At 45.9% G+C, this 13,109-nt stretch overlaps 1 protein-coding gene across 1 annotated transcript; it reads left to right on the top strand.

Moving 5' to 3' along the window:
• Positions 1 to 6,652: 6,652 nt before the first annotated feature.
• On the top strand, positions 6,653 to 10,264 carry MAP10 (microtubule associated protein 10). The gene has a single exon (XM_034765104.1). It carries the CDS (start codon positions 6,788 to 6,790, stop codon positions 9,449 to 9,451), a length of 2,664 nt encoding a protein of 887 aa, XP_034620995.1. The 5' UTR covers positions 6,653 to 6,787; the 3' UTR covers positions 9,452 to 10,264.
• Positions 10,265 to 13,109: the final 2,845 nt, after the last annotated feature.

Below are 13,109 nucleotides of genomic sequence, written 5' to 3'. Positions count from 1 at the left end.
AACAGCCCTCCTCCCCAAGTTCCATAGCCTCCTCACCAAGACGCCCAAGAACACGGGGGCGGGGGGCTCTGTCCACCCAGTCACTCCACCCCAGATGATCGCCCAAGCATCAGAAGGCTGGCCTTCAATAAGACTTAAAGTTTTAAAATGCAGTGTGTCCTTTTTCATCCCTCCTCCCCCACCCATCCCAGGCTACCTTGGCAATTATCCCCCTACTTCTGTGAGGAACTAATAAAGAATGCATGAATGTGAAAAAACAATGACTTTATTGCCTCTGCAAGCGGTGCTCGAATTGGGGAGGGGAGGGTGGGGTGGGATGGTTGGTTTACAGGGAAGTAGAGTGAACCGGGTCGGGGGGGGGGTTGGGGTTTGGAGGGTTCATCAAGGAGAAACAAACAGAAGTTTCACACAGTAGCCTGGCCAGTCACAAAACTCGTTTTCAAAACTTCTCTGATGCACACCGCGCCCTTCTGTGCTCCTCTAACCGCCCTGGTGTCTGGCTGCGCGTAATCAGTGGCCAGACGAGTTGCCTCAACCTTCCATCCCGCCATAAAGGTCTCCCCCTTACTCTCACAGATATTGTGGAGCGCACAGCAAGCAGCAATAACAATGGGGATATTCTTTTCGCTGAGGTCTGAGCGAGTCAGTAAGCTGCGCCAGCGTGCTTTTAAATGTCCAAATGCACATTCCACCACCATTCGGCACTTGCTCAGCCTGTAGTTGAACAGGTCCTGACTCCTGTCCAGGCTGCCTGTGTACGGCTTCATAAGCCATGGCATTAAGGGGTAGGCTGGGTCCCCAAGGATCACGATAGGCATTTCAACATCCCCAACGGTTACTTTCTGGTCCGGGAAGAAAGTCCCTTCCTCCAGCTTTTGAAACAGAGCAGAGTTCCTGAAGATGCGAGCATCATGTACCTTTCCCGGCCATCCCACGTTGATGTTGGTGAAACGTCCCTTGTGATCCACCAGGGCTTGCAGCAGCATTGAAAAGTACCCCTTGCGGTTTACATAGTCAGTGGCTTGGTGCTCCGGTGACAAGATAGGGATATGGGTTCCGTCTATGGCCCCGCCACAGTTTGGGAATCCCATTTCAGCAAAACCATCCACTATTGACTGCACGTTGCCCAGAGTCACTACCCTTGATATCATCAGGTCTTTCATTGCCCTGGCAAATTGGATCACAGCAGCCCCCACCGTAGATTTGCCCACTCCAAATTGATTCCCGACTGACCGGTAGCTGTCTGGCGTTGCAAGCTTCCACAGGGCTATCGCCACTCGCTTCTCAACTGTGAGGGCTGCTCTCATCTTGGTATCCTGGCGTTTCAGGGCAGGGGAAAGCAAGTCACAAAGTTCCATGAAAGTGGCCTTACGCATGCGAAAGTTTCGCAGCCACTGGGAATCGTCCCATACCTGCAGCACGATGCGGTCCCACCATTCTGTGCTTGTTTCCCAGGCCCAGAATCGGCGTTCCACGGCATGAACCTGCCCCAGTGACACCATGATTTCCACATTGCTGGGGCCTGTGCCTTGTGAGAGATCTATGTCCATGTCAATTTCCTCATCACTCTCTTCGCCGCGCTGCAATCGCCTCCTCGGCTGGTCCGGGTTTCGCCTTGGCATGTCCTGTCTCTGCATATACTCCAGGACAATGCGCGTGGTGTTCATAGTGCTCATAATTGCCGCGGTGATCTGAGCGGGCTCCATGATCCCAGTGCTAGCTATGGCGCCTGGTCAGAAAAAAGGCGCAAAACTAGTATCTGATGGACCAGGAGAAGGAGGGAGGGCGGGAGGGAGGTAGGGCCGAGTGACGACATGGCATACAGGTACAGGAACAGGGAATTAAAATCAAGAAAGGTGGCTGTGCATCAGGGAGAAACACAAACAACTGTCACACAGAATGGTCCCCCCAAAGATTAAACTGAAAACCCTGGGCTTAGCAGGCCGTTGATTTCACGGAGGAAGGGGAAGCAAATGAATACAGAACAAATCTATTTTTTACATCTTAAGCTGGCAGCCGACGGTGCAGCATGAGTGATAGCCTCTACAGTACGATGACGACGGTTACCAGTCATAATATACCATCGTCTGCCAAAAGGCAAGGGGCTGCTGTTGTGTAGCAATGCAGCCCCACATCTGCCAGCCCCACGTCCGCCAGCACCCAGCATCGCCCTCGGCCTCTTCTGGGTGCTTAGCAGACAATACTGGGCAATTGGCAGAAAATAGTATACTACGACTGGTAGCCATCATCATCAAAACAGTAGCATGTCTGCCCAGGTGGCCATGATTGACAGCCACTCCAGTACGACGATGACAGATACCAGTCATAATATACCATCTCCTGGCAAGGGGCTGGTGCAATGCAGCCCTACGGCTGCCAGCCCCACGGCTATTACTCATGCTACACCGTCTACCACCAAAAGGCAGTTAGCAGCTGCTGATGTGTAGCAATGCAGTCCCACGTCTGCCAGCACCCAGAGGACATATGGTGACGGTGAGCTCAGCTGAGCTGAGCGGGCTCCATGCTTGCCGTGGTATGTTGTCTGCACAGGTAACCCAGGTAAAAAGGCGCGAATCTATTGTCTGCCGTTGCTGTGACGAGGGGGGAGGGGCCTGACGACATGTACCCAGAACCCCCTGCGACAGTGTTTTGCATCATCCGGGCATCGGGATCTCAACCCAGAATTCCAAGGGGCGGCGGAGACTGCGGGAACTGTGGGATAGCTGTGGGATAGCTATCCATAGTGCAATGCTCCGGAAGTCGACGCTAGCCTCGTACTGTGGACGCGGTCCGCCGACTAGAGCACTTAGAGCATTTTATGTGGGGACACACACAATCGGCTGTATACAACCGATTTCTATAAAACCGGCTTCTATAAATTCGAACTAATTTCGTAGTGTAGACATACCCAAAGAGTAATTCTTAAAGCTATTTCACACTCCCACCTGAATTAGCTACTGTTGTAAACCCTTCCTGGACTCTCCAAGAGGGAAATCTGAGGATTGTTGCTCCGACCAGGGTCGGCGGTTCCATTTAGGCGACCTAGGCGGTCGCCTAGGGTCCCAGGATTTGTGGGGGCAGCAATTCAGCAGCAGGGGGTCCTTCCGTGCTCCGGGTCTTCGGTGGCAATTCTGCGGCGGGTCCTTCACTCGCTCCAGGACCCGCTGCCGAAGTGCCCCAAAGACCAGGAGCGCGGAAGGACCCCCCCGCCGCAGAATTGCCGACGACGACCGGGACCGCAGAAGGACCCCCACCTAGGGCGCCAAAAACCTTGGTGCCGCTACTGGCTCCGACCCTCTGCTTTACCCTTGTAATTTACAACTCTTTATTCTCTTGAACTGAAGAAGATGAATGCTGATAGGATCTGAGAGAGGGTTATTGAAGGCTGCCACATGAATTTCTGAATTTCTTTTTGTACTTCACTAACTTGACAAGTGGATGTTCCAACACAGTGGCTGAGAAAGGACCAAATAAGACGTCTTTGAACTTATTGTAAGCTACAGTATTTCAAGAATTGCTCTTATTGTTACAATTGTATATTCCAACAGATTGACTGACCTCATTCTGAGTATGAATGCTGTCAAGCTAAATATTTGTACAAATTCCAAATGCCATCATCTAGGCCCAGGACTGGGAAGATTATTTATATTTAATAAAACAAGAGATTGTTGGAAGATGAATAAATTGCCACAGCCTCTCATGTTCAGAACATTTTGTAATTGCCTTGGTCACTAAAATAAGCATCTTCTATTTGTAGGACCATGTCATTAAATTTTTCCAGGATCTCTTTCCAAATGTTAGACCTCTTCATTCATAAAGTGGTGTCTGACCAAAGAGTCAATCATTTGCAGGGTGGTCAATAAATCTAAAGACTTAAAAACATTGCTTTCTCTGAAGGGGACCTTTAACACTTTTCTTGTATCCTTTAAACCAAAAGCTGATGAGTTTCTAGAGCCAGTTCTCTATGGTGTGATTCCTGGGAAAGAAGGGTTAATAACTCACACTGCAACAAAAGTTAAGTGAAAGTTTCCAATGATAATTTCCCCAACCGCTTCTCAGAAAGAATTAATAATCCACTAAAAAATGCGGGCCAGCTACAAAAAGGGAGAACTGATAGACTACTCCACTCAGAAGATATGAAGCTGCTTAATGGATGAGAAGGGGCAAAAATGATGAGACAAGACACTGATCTTCCACTTAGCCAGCACTGCAGGCTGAAGCTAGAATTACCACCCTAATGACATATTATTTGGTTGCCTTTCTCCTTCCAGAACATGGATTTGGCATTGCTAAAGGAGCAGCTCTTAACTGGAATCCACAACTGTCTTTCTTCAGGATTTTTAAAGAACCTACATCCAAACACTAAATGTAAGTCTAACTAGCAAGTCTAGCAATCTCAGATGCCTAAGAAAGAAACTGATGAATGCAAGTGCTAATTTTAGAGGCGGAAAAAATAATTCAGACTGAAAAAAAAGTGTGGTTTTGTTTCTTATGTAGTTCTGTTTGTCATCTGAATTGGCCATATCTTACTTGAACTATTTGCATCCACCTGAATGGGAAAAAAATGTAAAACACTGCCTGTTACCCATGTAGTTTCATTTACAGCTACTGCTGGATTCCAGAATCCAGCCTCCCTGCTGTATGATTTTTTCTTGAATAGCTCTTTGCAGAATGCTTCTGTCTTAGTACCCGAAACAAATAGCATCATAAGTCTTCCTGTGATGTTGCTCATTAGAAATCATGATGCGTGGGACAGACGTTTATCATTTCTTCCCCAAATTGTTGTAACTACTACAGCAATCTTTTTCATATGGATTTCAAGGGAGGCAGCATGTTCCTGTCAATTGATTGTGGGACTGGGAGCCATTAAAAAAATCCTTTGCTGTTCTAATCCTTGTTTTACTACTGCTTCACAGTCTGATCTTGGCCAAGTCACATTTTCAGAAGTATCCACTAATTTTGTGTGCTTTCATATTTGGGTTCCATCCTGAGACACATTGGGACTGATTTTCAGAGGTATTGGACACCTGCAACTCTCAGTGAAATCAGTGGAAGCTGTGGGTGCTCAGCATCTGAAAATCAGGCATCAGATGGAAAATTCATCCATGGTTTAACTACTAACTTTGATGGAGTTACACCAAGGATTAATTTGGCCCTAGATTCTCAGGTTGGGCATTTTCAGAAGTCTCCACTAACCTTGAAATTTAGGACTACAACCTCAGTGTCAGTTTGCCCATGTGTAAAATGCAGATCCCTACCCATGTACCCCCCTGGGGTATTCTGAGGGTTGTTTGTAAATTGCTAAGTATTTTTATTTCCTCCAACTCATTTAAAGAGGGGGACAGATTACCATTTTGTTTTGTCTCAAAGATAATGCCTGTTCAATGGCATTAACAGAATACTAGCAGAGTTGAACTGCAGATTTCTTGTTGCCCATTATGTGTTTCCCATTCAATCCCGGTCACAAATAAAGGATCATATCCATAATTCTTTACTCAGGCAAAATACCTAATGAAGACAAAATGTATTTGGCTGAAAATTAAGAGTTGGATTCTGAAAGCATGGTGATTCTAGCCTTCAGTGCTGGCTAAGTGGAAGGTCAGTATCCTGCCTCACATTTTCCTTTTTTTTTTTTTTTTTTTTTTTTCAAAGAGGGATGATTGTGATTGTTGGCAAAGGAAGGAGAAAGGAAGGAATAGAACAGAACAAAGGAAGGGAGGAATTAGTTTTCTCTTCCGTTAGCTAGCTCTCTGCTGGTAAATGCTAAGAGTATTCTGTAACTTTAATTGAATGCCATCAATCTAGGTCATATTATTTCAGAGTGATTTTAATTGAACAAAATAGTCTTCAAAAAGTAAGCGCCTCACTGATAGCATTTTTTCTATCAGTGGCAATGAAACTGGTTTAAAATGGAAGAGGGAGATAAGAAAGGTTCAAAGGCACATAATGCTCTGGCTATAAGATGCTGAGCTTGATTCTTATCTCACATCAGTTTTTATATTGGTACAGCTCAAGTAATTTACAGTTTCTCCTAATTTAAATGAGCATGAGAATTGAATTAGGTCTGGTATTTTTCAATGGGTGTGCATGGCGCTCTGACACTACAGGGAGGAACGTATTAAAAATGAACAGATGGCATTTACAGCTGATACAATAACTTTTATTCCTCAGGAATGCCAAACACAGTTTTGCGAATCCCATATCTGAATGGCGGGCATCCCGCCAAGTCACTCAGTCAGGTTCCTCCCGCACTGTTATGCCCAGGCAGCACACAGGGAGGCAGGGATGAGGGAGCCCCTGGAGCACGGGCAGTGACAGTGGATGGACACATGTCACTCCTGGGCTGGGGCTACCCCCTGGAGGTCTAGGGCCTAAGCCCCATAAGCTCCAGCCCTGCCCCGTATTGCTTGCCCGTCCCTGCAGCCCTAGTTCCGGGGTCAGAAGCAGCAGCCAGGCGAAGAGCCTCAGGTGACGGGCAGGAGGGTGCTCTAGCGTCACCACTAGGAGGTGTCCCCCGCTCCAGCACTAGGGCCGAGACTACAACTCCCAAGAGGCTTTGTGAGGTCTTCCGGTTGCTGACAGCTTGTGTCGTGTTAACTTCCTGTGCAGCTCCCATACGCAATCCGTGAGCCGCCACGCTCCTCTCGCGAGAACTTAATTTATCCCCTCGAGACTTCACCAACGCCATCCCACTTCGCCCCCACCAACAATTCTCGCGAGACCCTGACGTGACCGCGGCGGCGCGGAGACCCCCGCGCGCTGCAGTTGCCCTCCCTGGCGCTGGGTGATGGAGGAGGAGGGCGGCGCGCGCGAGGGCCTGTTCTCGCTGGAGCTGCTGGTGGAGTGGGTGCGGGTGGAGCCGCGGTTGCTGCCCCCGCGCGGGCCCCTGCGCCCGGCCGTGGCGCTGCGGCTGCTGGACTTCCCCACCCTGCTGGTGCACCCGCCCGAGCCGGGCTGCCCGCCGGGGCGGCTCGTCCCCTTCGGCCGGGGCAAGTCCTGCCTCTTCCGCCTGGGCCCGGGCCCCCTGCGGGGCCTGCTCCGCCGCGCCCCGCTCTACGCGCTGCTGCTGGCGCTGCCCCCGGGGCCCGGCCCGGCCCGCCTGCTCGGCAGCTGCTGTGTCTCCCTGGCCCCGGCGGCCGAGGAGCTGCTGCGGCAGCCGCAGGGCGGGGCGACGCCCGACTCCCGGGGCCGCAGGGGCCGTTACCCCCTGCGGGACCTCATGGGGGAGCGGGTTGGGGAGCTGGCCCTGGGCTACCGCCTCAGCAGCCTCGGGCCGGCCTTGCTGGGGCACCTGCCTGCGGGCCTGGGGCAGGAGGTGGCTGGGGGAGCGCCGCCGCCCAGCCCCCCGGATACCCAGCGCAAGAGCAGGCCCAGGCCGCAGGGGGCACTGGGGGAACAGGCCTCTGGTCCTAGTAGGCGCTGCACGTCTATGGGCAGCCAGACGGAGCCGCAGGACAGGGAAGAGGTTGGGGAGCTGGAGCCTGAGCACAGCGGCCAAGCCTCATCCCCCGCTGGCGAGACCCGTCAGCCAAGTGGGGAGGAGGTGAGGGAGCTGGAGATAGAAGCCAACGTCTTCTGTCCTCCCCCTTTGTACTACAGCCACCTGCCCACAGAGCCCCCACCACCCAGGCCCCCTGAGAGGGTGGCAGTTGCTCAGCCTCAGGCACCGCAGGAGCAGATCCCAAATGTACCCCTAGTGCCATTGCAGGAAACTTGTCCAGACAGAGGTCAGGCTTCTGGTTCCCTGGCCCAGTCGCTGGGAAGTGCCCGACTGCTCAGAGATGCTCTCAGAGAGCTGCCGCTGATCAATGCTTTGCTGGTAGAACTGTCCCTGCTGAACAACCAGCCCCTGCAACTGGGACCTTCTAATGTTCATCCCCAGCTGGCCTGGCTATATCGAGAAGTAGAAGATGACGTCAAGCCCTCAAGACCTCTTGCTAAAAGCAGATGGCCAGCGGGGAAGGATAAGGAAACACTTCTTAACCCCAGTGAAAGATTCAAAAGAAGTCAGCAGGAGTTTTCTAAATTGGGTGGTTCTTCCCTAGGAGAGACTGGGGCTGGGAAAGGAACCAAGAAAGCTGCAGCATCAAGAAACAACGGTTTTGAAAAGAAGAGTGGAACCAAAGAGAAAACACCCCCAAAAAAGAAACTGTTTTATGGACTCACAAATACACTAAGGTTACGATTACAGCAGACCAACCCAGATATGTTAATACTTCATGAAAGGAGAGAACAATATAGAAAAAGACAAGTAGAGATGCTGAGGGAAAAGAGAGGCAAAGGCTCTTTGTCCAGAGGAAAACTATTCAGAAACAGTGCTGAACAGCATCTGATGTCTTACAGGCATCTTGCCAGGGGAGGAATTTTAGAACAAAATGTTCAGCTTCATGAAAATATTGAGACTTTAATACAAAGTAGTGTTGAAAAAGATTACTCTACCACTATAACGGAAGATATTTCTAATCTACAAAAACATGCTGCTCACAATAGGCCGAACGATCATGAAGAAAGCACAAAGGAAGAGAATCCATATGAAGTGAATACAAACTGTTCACTGGAAGGAACTACAATTAAAACCCCTTACAAAGTAAAGGATGTGAAAGTCCACCTGCCAAGAGCTTTCACCCAGGATACTGATGCAAAGAGAAATAAAGTAGATGAGGAAACAGTACAATTTATTCATGACAAAGACATGGATCACTATAATGCTTCCACATTAGGTGATTATCAGTCAGACCCCAAAAACAGTTTTGAAAGTAACCCTGAACTCAAGTATTCAGATGACTTTGTTGGCAGCCCTGAGAACACAGGCTATTCGGAAGATTTCACCAGTGCTGACGATACGGGCAGAGGCTCAGAAACTCTTGATAGCAGCCCAGAGCCGGCACTGGTAAGCCCAAAGCAAGCTTGCTCAGACATCGATTCAGAATCCAAGAAGTCCAGACTTTCTGAAAAAAGTCTGAGAACTGAAAGTATTTCAGCTCCTCTACCAGTTCCTTCAACTGCATCTCCAGTCCATTCTCTTAAAAGAACCTATGATTTAAAAGCAAAAAAACAGAGTACAGGGGCGGCTGTCAGTGTATCTATTAGTGACTCCTCTCCTCCTGTAGGTTCATTAGATAAGCAGGAGTTAGCGCCACACATCAAGGAAGAAGATAGCAAAATTGACCAAAATATTTTCAAGCCCCCTGAGGTGAAGAGTGAGCAAACTAATTCTGATATGAAAAGTGTAGTAAAGGGCCAAACCTCTTTGGAAAAGAGCCAGTCACTGAGGACATCTCAAGTTAGCTCCTACTTGCCATCCAACATGTCTGATCTTGAACTTAGTGGTGTGGAAAACAATACATCAGACAAGGAAGAGGATGATGACTTTGGAACACTTACTATTCCTAATCAATATAAGCACATCAGTGAACTAGTAGTAAACAAGCTTCCTGGATACACAATGTAATCAATATACACTTTGTCAAAACAAATGTTTACTTTTTTATTTTTATAAACAATATTAAGATATTTGTAATTGGATATATAACAGATACAAGTGGCTTTATGAATTTAATAAATTGCTGTTTTTGTTTTTATAAAAACAATTATTAACTTTGGTGTACACAACATAACTTCAATTGTCTGAGCCTAGCTTTCAAAGAAAAAGACAAGCAAAAAAGTGTTTAAAATACCCCATCTTTTCAATTGTAGAAATGAAAATGGAAGCAGTAAGCCTTCCTAGAATATCCAAAGACTTAGAAGAAAATGGTAGTGCTAAAGAAACAACCATGCAGTTAAGTTATGAGTACAAATTATGTCTAACCATTTTTATAAAATCATGTAACCTTTTTGACAAAAGCAATCGTTACACTTTAAGGAAATAAATGCAATACAACTGCTACTTAATGCACATAGCCTGTCATAGGCAATAACAGTATAGATTGTAAAGCCAGAAGGAATCATGATGATAATCTAGTCTGACTTGCATATCTAGATTATCATAATGACTAACACAGGCCATAGCATTTCACCCAGTGTTTAACACTGATCCCATTAACTTGTGGTTTAACTAAAGTACTCACCTTTTCGAGTTAGGGGACCCCTTATACATTTTCATGACTTTTTACATCTGTTATAAAGGAGTAAACAAAAAATGTTGATACGCCAATTTGTATGTATTTCAGGAGGTTGACATATTTGACCTTGAAAGATAAGTTTGGGTGGGGAGTGGAAGAGAAATTTTTATTATTTTAGATTGTAATAAATTCAGTTTTCACAACCTTCCTGATTGCCTTTCATGATTCGTTGGTTGACAAACACTGAATTAAGGTATCTATTTTAGAAAGACATTACATCTTGATTTAAAGATGCCAAGTGATGGAGAATTTACATCCCTCAGTAATCTCCAGTGGTTAGTTACCCCTTGATACATTTATATTTCATTTCCAGTTTGTTTTTCTTGACTTCCATTTCCAAGTATTGAATGGTTATGCCTTTTTTCTGTTTTTTTTGACTTAATGCTGTTTTTAAGCATCTGCCCAAATCCATTCTCTAAATGTCAGAGGTATTCTTCCAATTACTGCCTTTTTTTTTTTTTTTTTTGGCCTGTAGGCCAATACCTCCCTATTCTACCTAAATCACTTTATGATGAATATGATCTAATGAAAGTATTGAATTCCCATTATTCATAATAAATTACAACACCCCAGTTTCAAAGACAAGAAAACATGGTTCCTGTACCCAAAGTAACCTACAGTAGAGCTGTGTAAAATTTTTAGACAGTTATTTGACAAAAAAATGCAGTTTTGGTTGACCAGAAACTATGTGCTAGTTTGACATGAATAGTCAAAATGGCTAGAAGAGGAGGATGAGGTGGTGCTAGTGCTGTCACCACCCTCATCCCTCAATTTTTAGTCCAGTGGTTAGGGCAATCACCTAGGTTGCGGGAGACTCGCATTCCAAAAAGTTTCAGATTTGGTTAAACCTGAACCATTCCCCCCCCCCCCCCCCCCCCCCCCCAGAACTGCCTCCAAACTGGAAAACCAGTTATTCATCCAGCTTTAATCTTCAGTCAGATGTGGCTGGGGATAACTTTTAAAAATTGTTCTATTTCATCAGCTCAATTCCAGAAATGGAGAGGCTGGTTTCCTGCTCTCATTGGTGTTGCTCTGCCAGTGTGTATTAAACATGAATGGTATTTGAATATAGCATTAACTCAATTGTTTTACTGATAGACAAAATTGTGTGTCATCCTTATGGACAAAACAACCATTGAAGAACATGGCTGGAGTTCTTGGCCACACTATTTTTAGTATATGGATGTATCAGTATTTAGTAATATTTATTAAAAAAAAAAAAAAAATAGTGACATTCAAATCTCAGACTCTTGTGGACACTGATAATACATTTCAAGTTTTATAAAGTAGCATATAAAGGAAGGTTGAAACTCAAAACCAAGATATTTTCCCTGTAGTTTCCATCTGTAAACATTGTGGTAGGAGCATTCATCTCAGCTAATTTCTGTAACACTTATGAATCAATCACAAATAAGTATTAGGGAGACAAAGTATAGCGTGAGAGACTAGTGGATAGAAAAATGCATAATAAATGGTCTATTACTGAGGAGGAGACATATATACCAACATGAATATTGAATATCAGATTTAAGGAGATGTTTTATAAACACACCCTTCACATAAAATCCAGCTAAGAAAAATTAGTCTTGTGCTATTGCAGAGAGAGAAGTCTAAACAGATTCAGCCTAATTTTTACCCGTCAGAATGACAGTATGTTTGTAGTCTGAGCAAGATAAACTTATTGGATATTAGCAATACTGTTATGAGAATCAAATCACAACCTTGTTTAATCTTCAAATAATTCTCCATTAAGAGAAATAGGGGAGAATTTGTTTCATTAGTCTATTACTGAAGATTTATAAACCAACACAAATATGTATCAGAGGGGTAGCCGTGTTAGTCTGAATCTGTAAAAAGCAACAGAGGGTCTTGTGGCACCTTTGAGACTAACAGAATTCTGTTAGTCTCAAAGGTGCCACAAGACCCTCTGTTGCTTTTTACAAATATGTAGGAAGTGTGTTTTAGTGATGGGATGATTTTCTGCATTTCTACCCAGCAGAACAAACCAGGGCTAGTAGTTATTGGTATAAGAAACAGGAGAGTATCCAGGAGAGGTGCCTTTTTGCATGAATCTTAGTCTATGTACACACTACATCTTAAATTGGTATAAGTTATGTTGTTCAGGGGTTTGAATAAGCCAGCCCCCTGAGTGACATAAGTTACACCAACCTAAGTGCTGATGTGACAGCACTATGTCTGTGGGAGAGCTCTCTCTTTCCCATCGGCTTAGAGCAGGGGTTCTCAAACTGGGGGTTGGGACCCCTCAGGGGTCACAAGGTTATTACGTGGGGGGTTGTGAGCTGTCAGCCTCCACCCCAAACCCTGCTTCACCTCCAGCATTTAGAATGGTGTTAAACATGAAAAAAGTGTTTTTAATTTATAAGGGGGGTCATACTCATAGGCTTGCTGTGTAAAAGGGTTGACCAGTACAAATGTTTGAGAACCACTGGCTTAGAGCATCTGCACTGGAAGCGTTGCAGATGCACTACAGTAAGCTCTGAAGTGTAGCCATACCCTTACACTTACAGATTCAACTGGCTTATTAGTTAGTCAGCTTCTTTGTTATTTGGTCATGAGAACCAAGTGTTCTCATGACCAAATTGCTAACGTTAGAAGCTATAAGAAGGGATCTCTTTAGCTGTATTTAGCTGAACTGAACAAATTTTCTTTAGTAAAAGATGTTTTAAAAATTAAGGGCAAGATCCTATCCTGGCTTATGCAAGATAGGGTAGGATTTGAGGGAGGAAGAATCAGGCGCTTCCTGCTATCCTTGTGTGGCCTGCATAAAGGCTGGCTAGATTTACAGTCTTGGAACTCAGGAGCCCAAGGAGTGCTGCCACCACAAAAGGCTCCACTTCCATTCCATAACTCCATGTCTCACTTCTGTGCTGATCAGCACAGCAGGCTTTCTGAGAGGGGGTAGCAGGAGAAAGAGATGTAGCAGTCTCACTCACAAGCAAGCATTTTCTGGTGTGGTTCTGTACTATC

The sequence above is a fragment of the Trachemys scripta genome, chromosome 3, assembly GCF_013100865.1.
Source record: "Trachemys scripta elegans isolate TJP31775 chromosome 3, CAS_Tse_1.0, whole genome shotgun sequence".
NCBI lineage: Eukaryota > Metazoa > Chordata > Testudines > Emydidae > Trachemys > Trachemys scripta.
This window is presented reverse-complemented; position numbering and strand designations above follow the sequence as displayed.

What these genes read in the sequence shown, in the direction of transcription:
- MAP10 (XM_034765104.1), top strand. Translation starts at nt 6,788, where the DNA reads ATGGAGGAGGAGGGCGGCGCGCGCGAGGGCCTGTTCTCGCTGGAGCTG.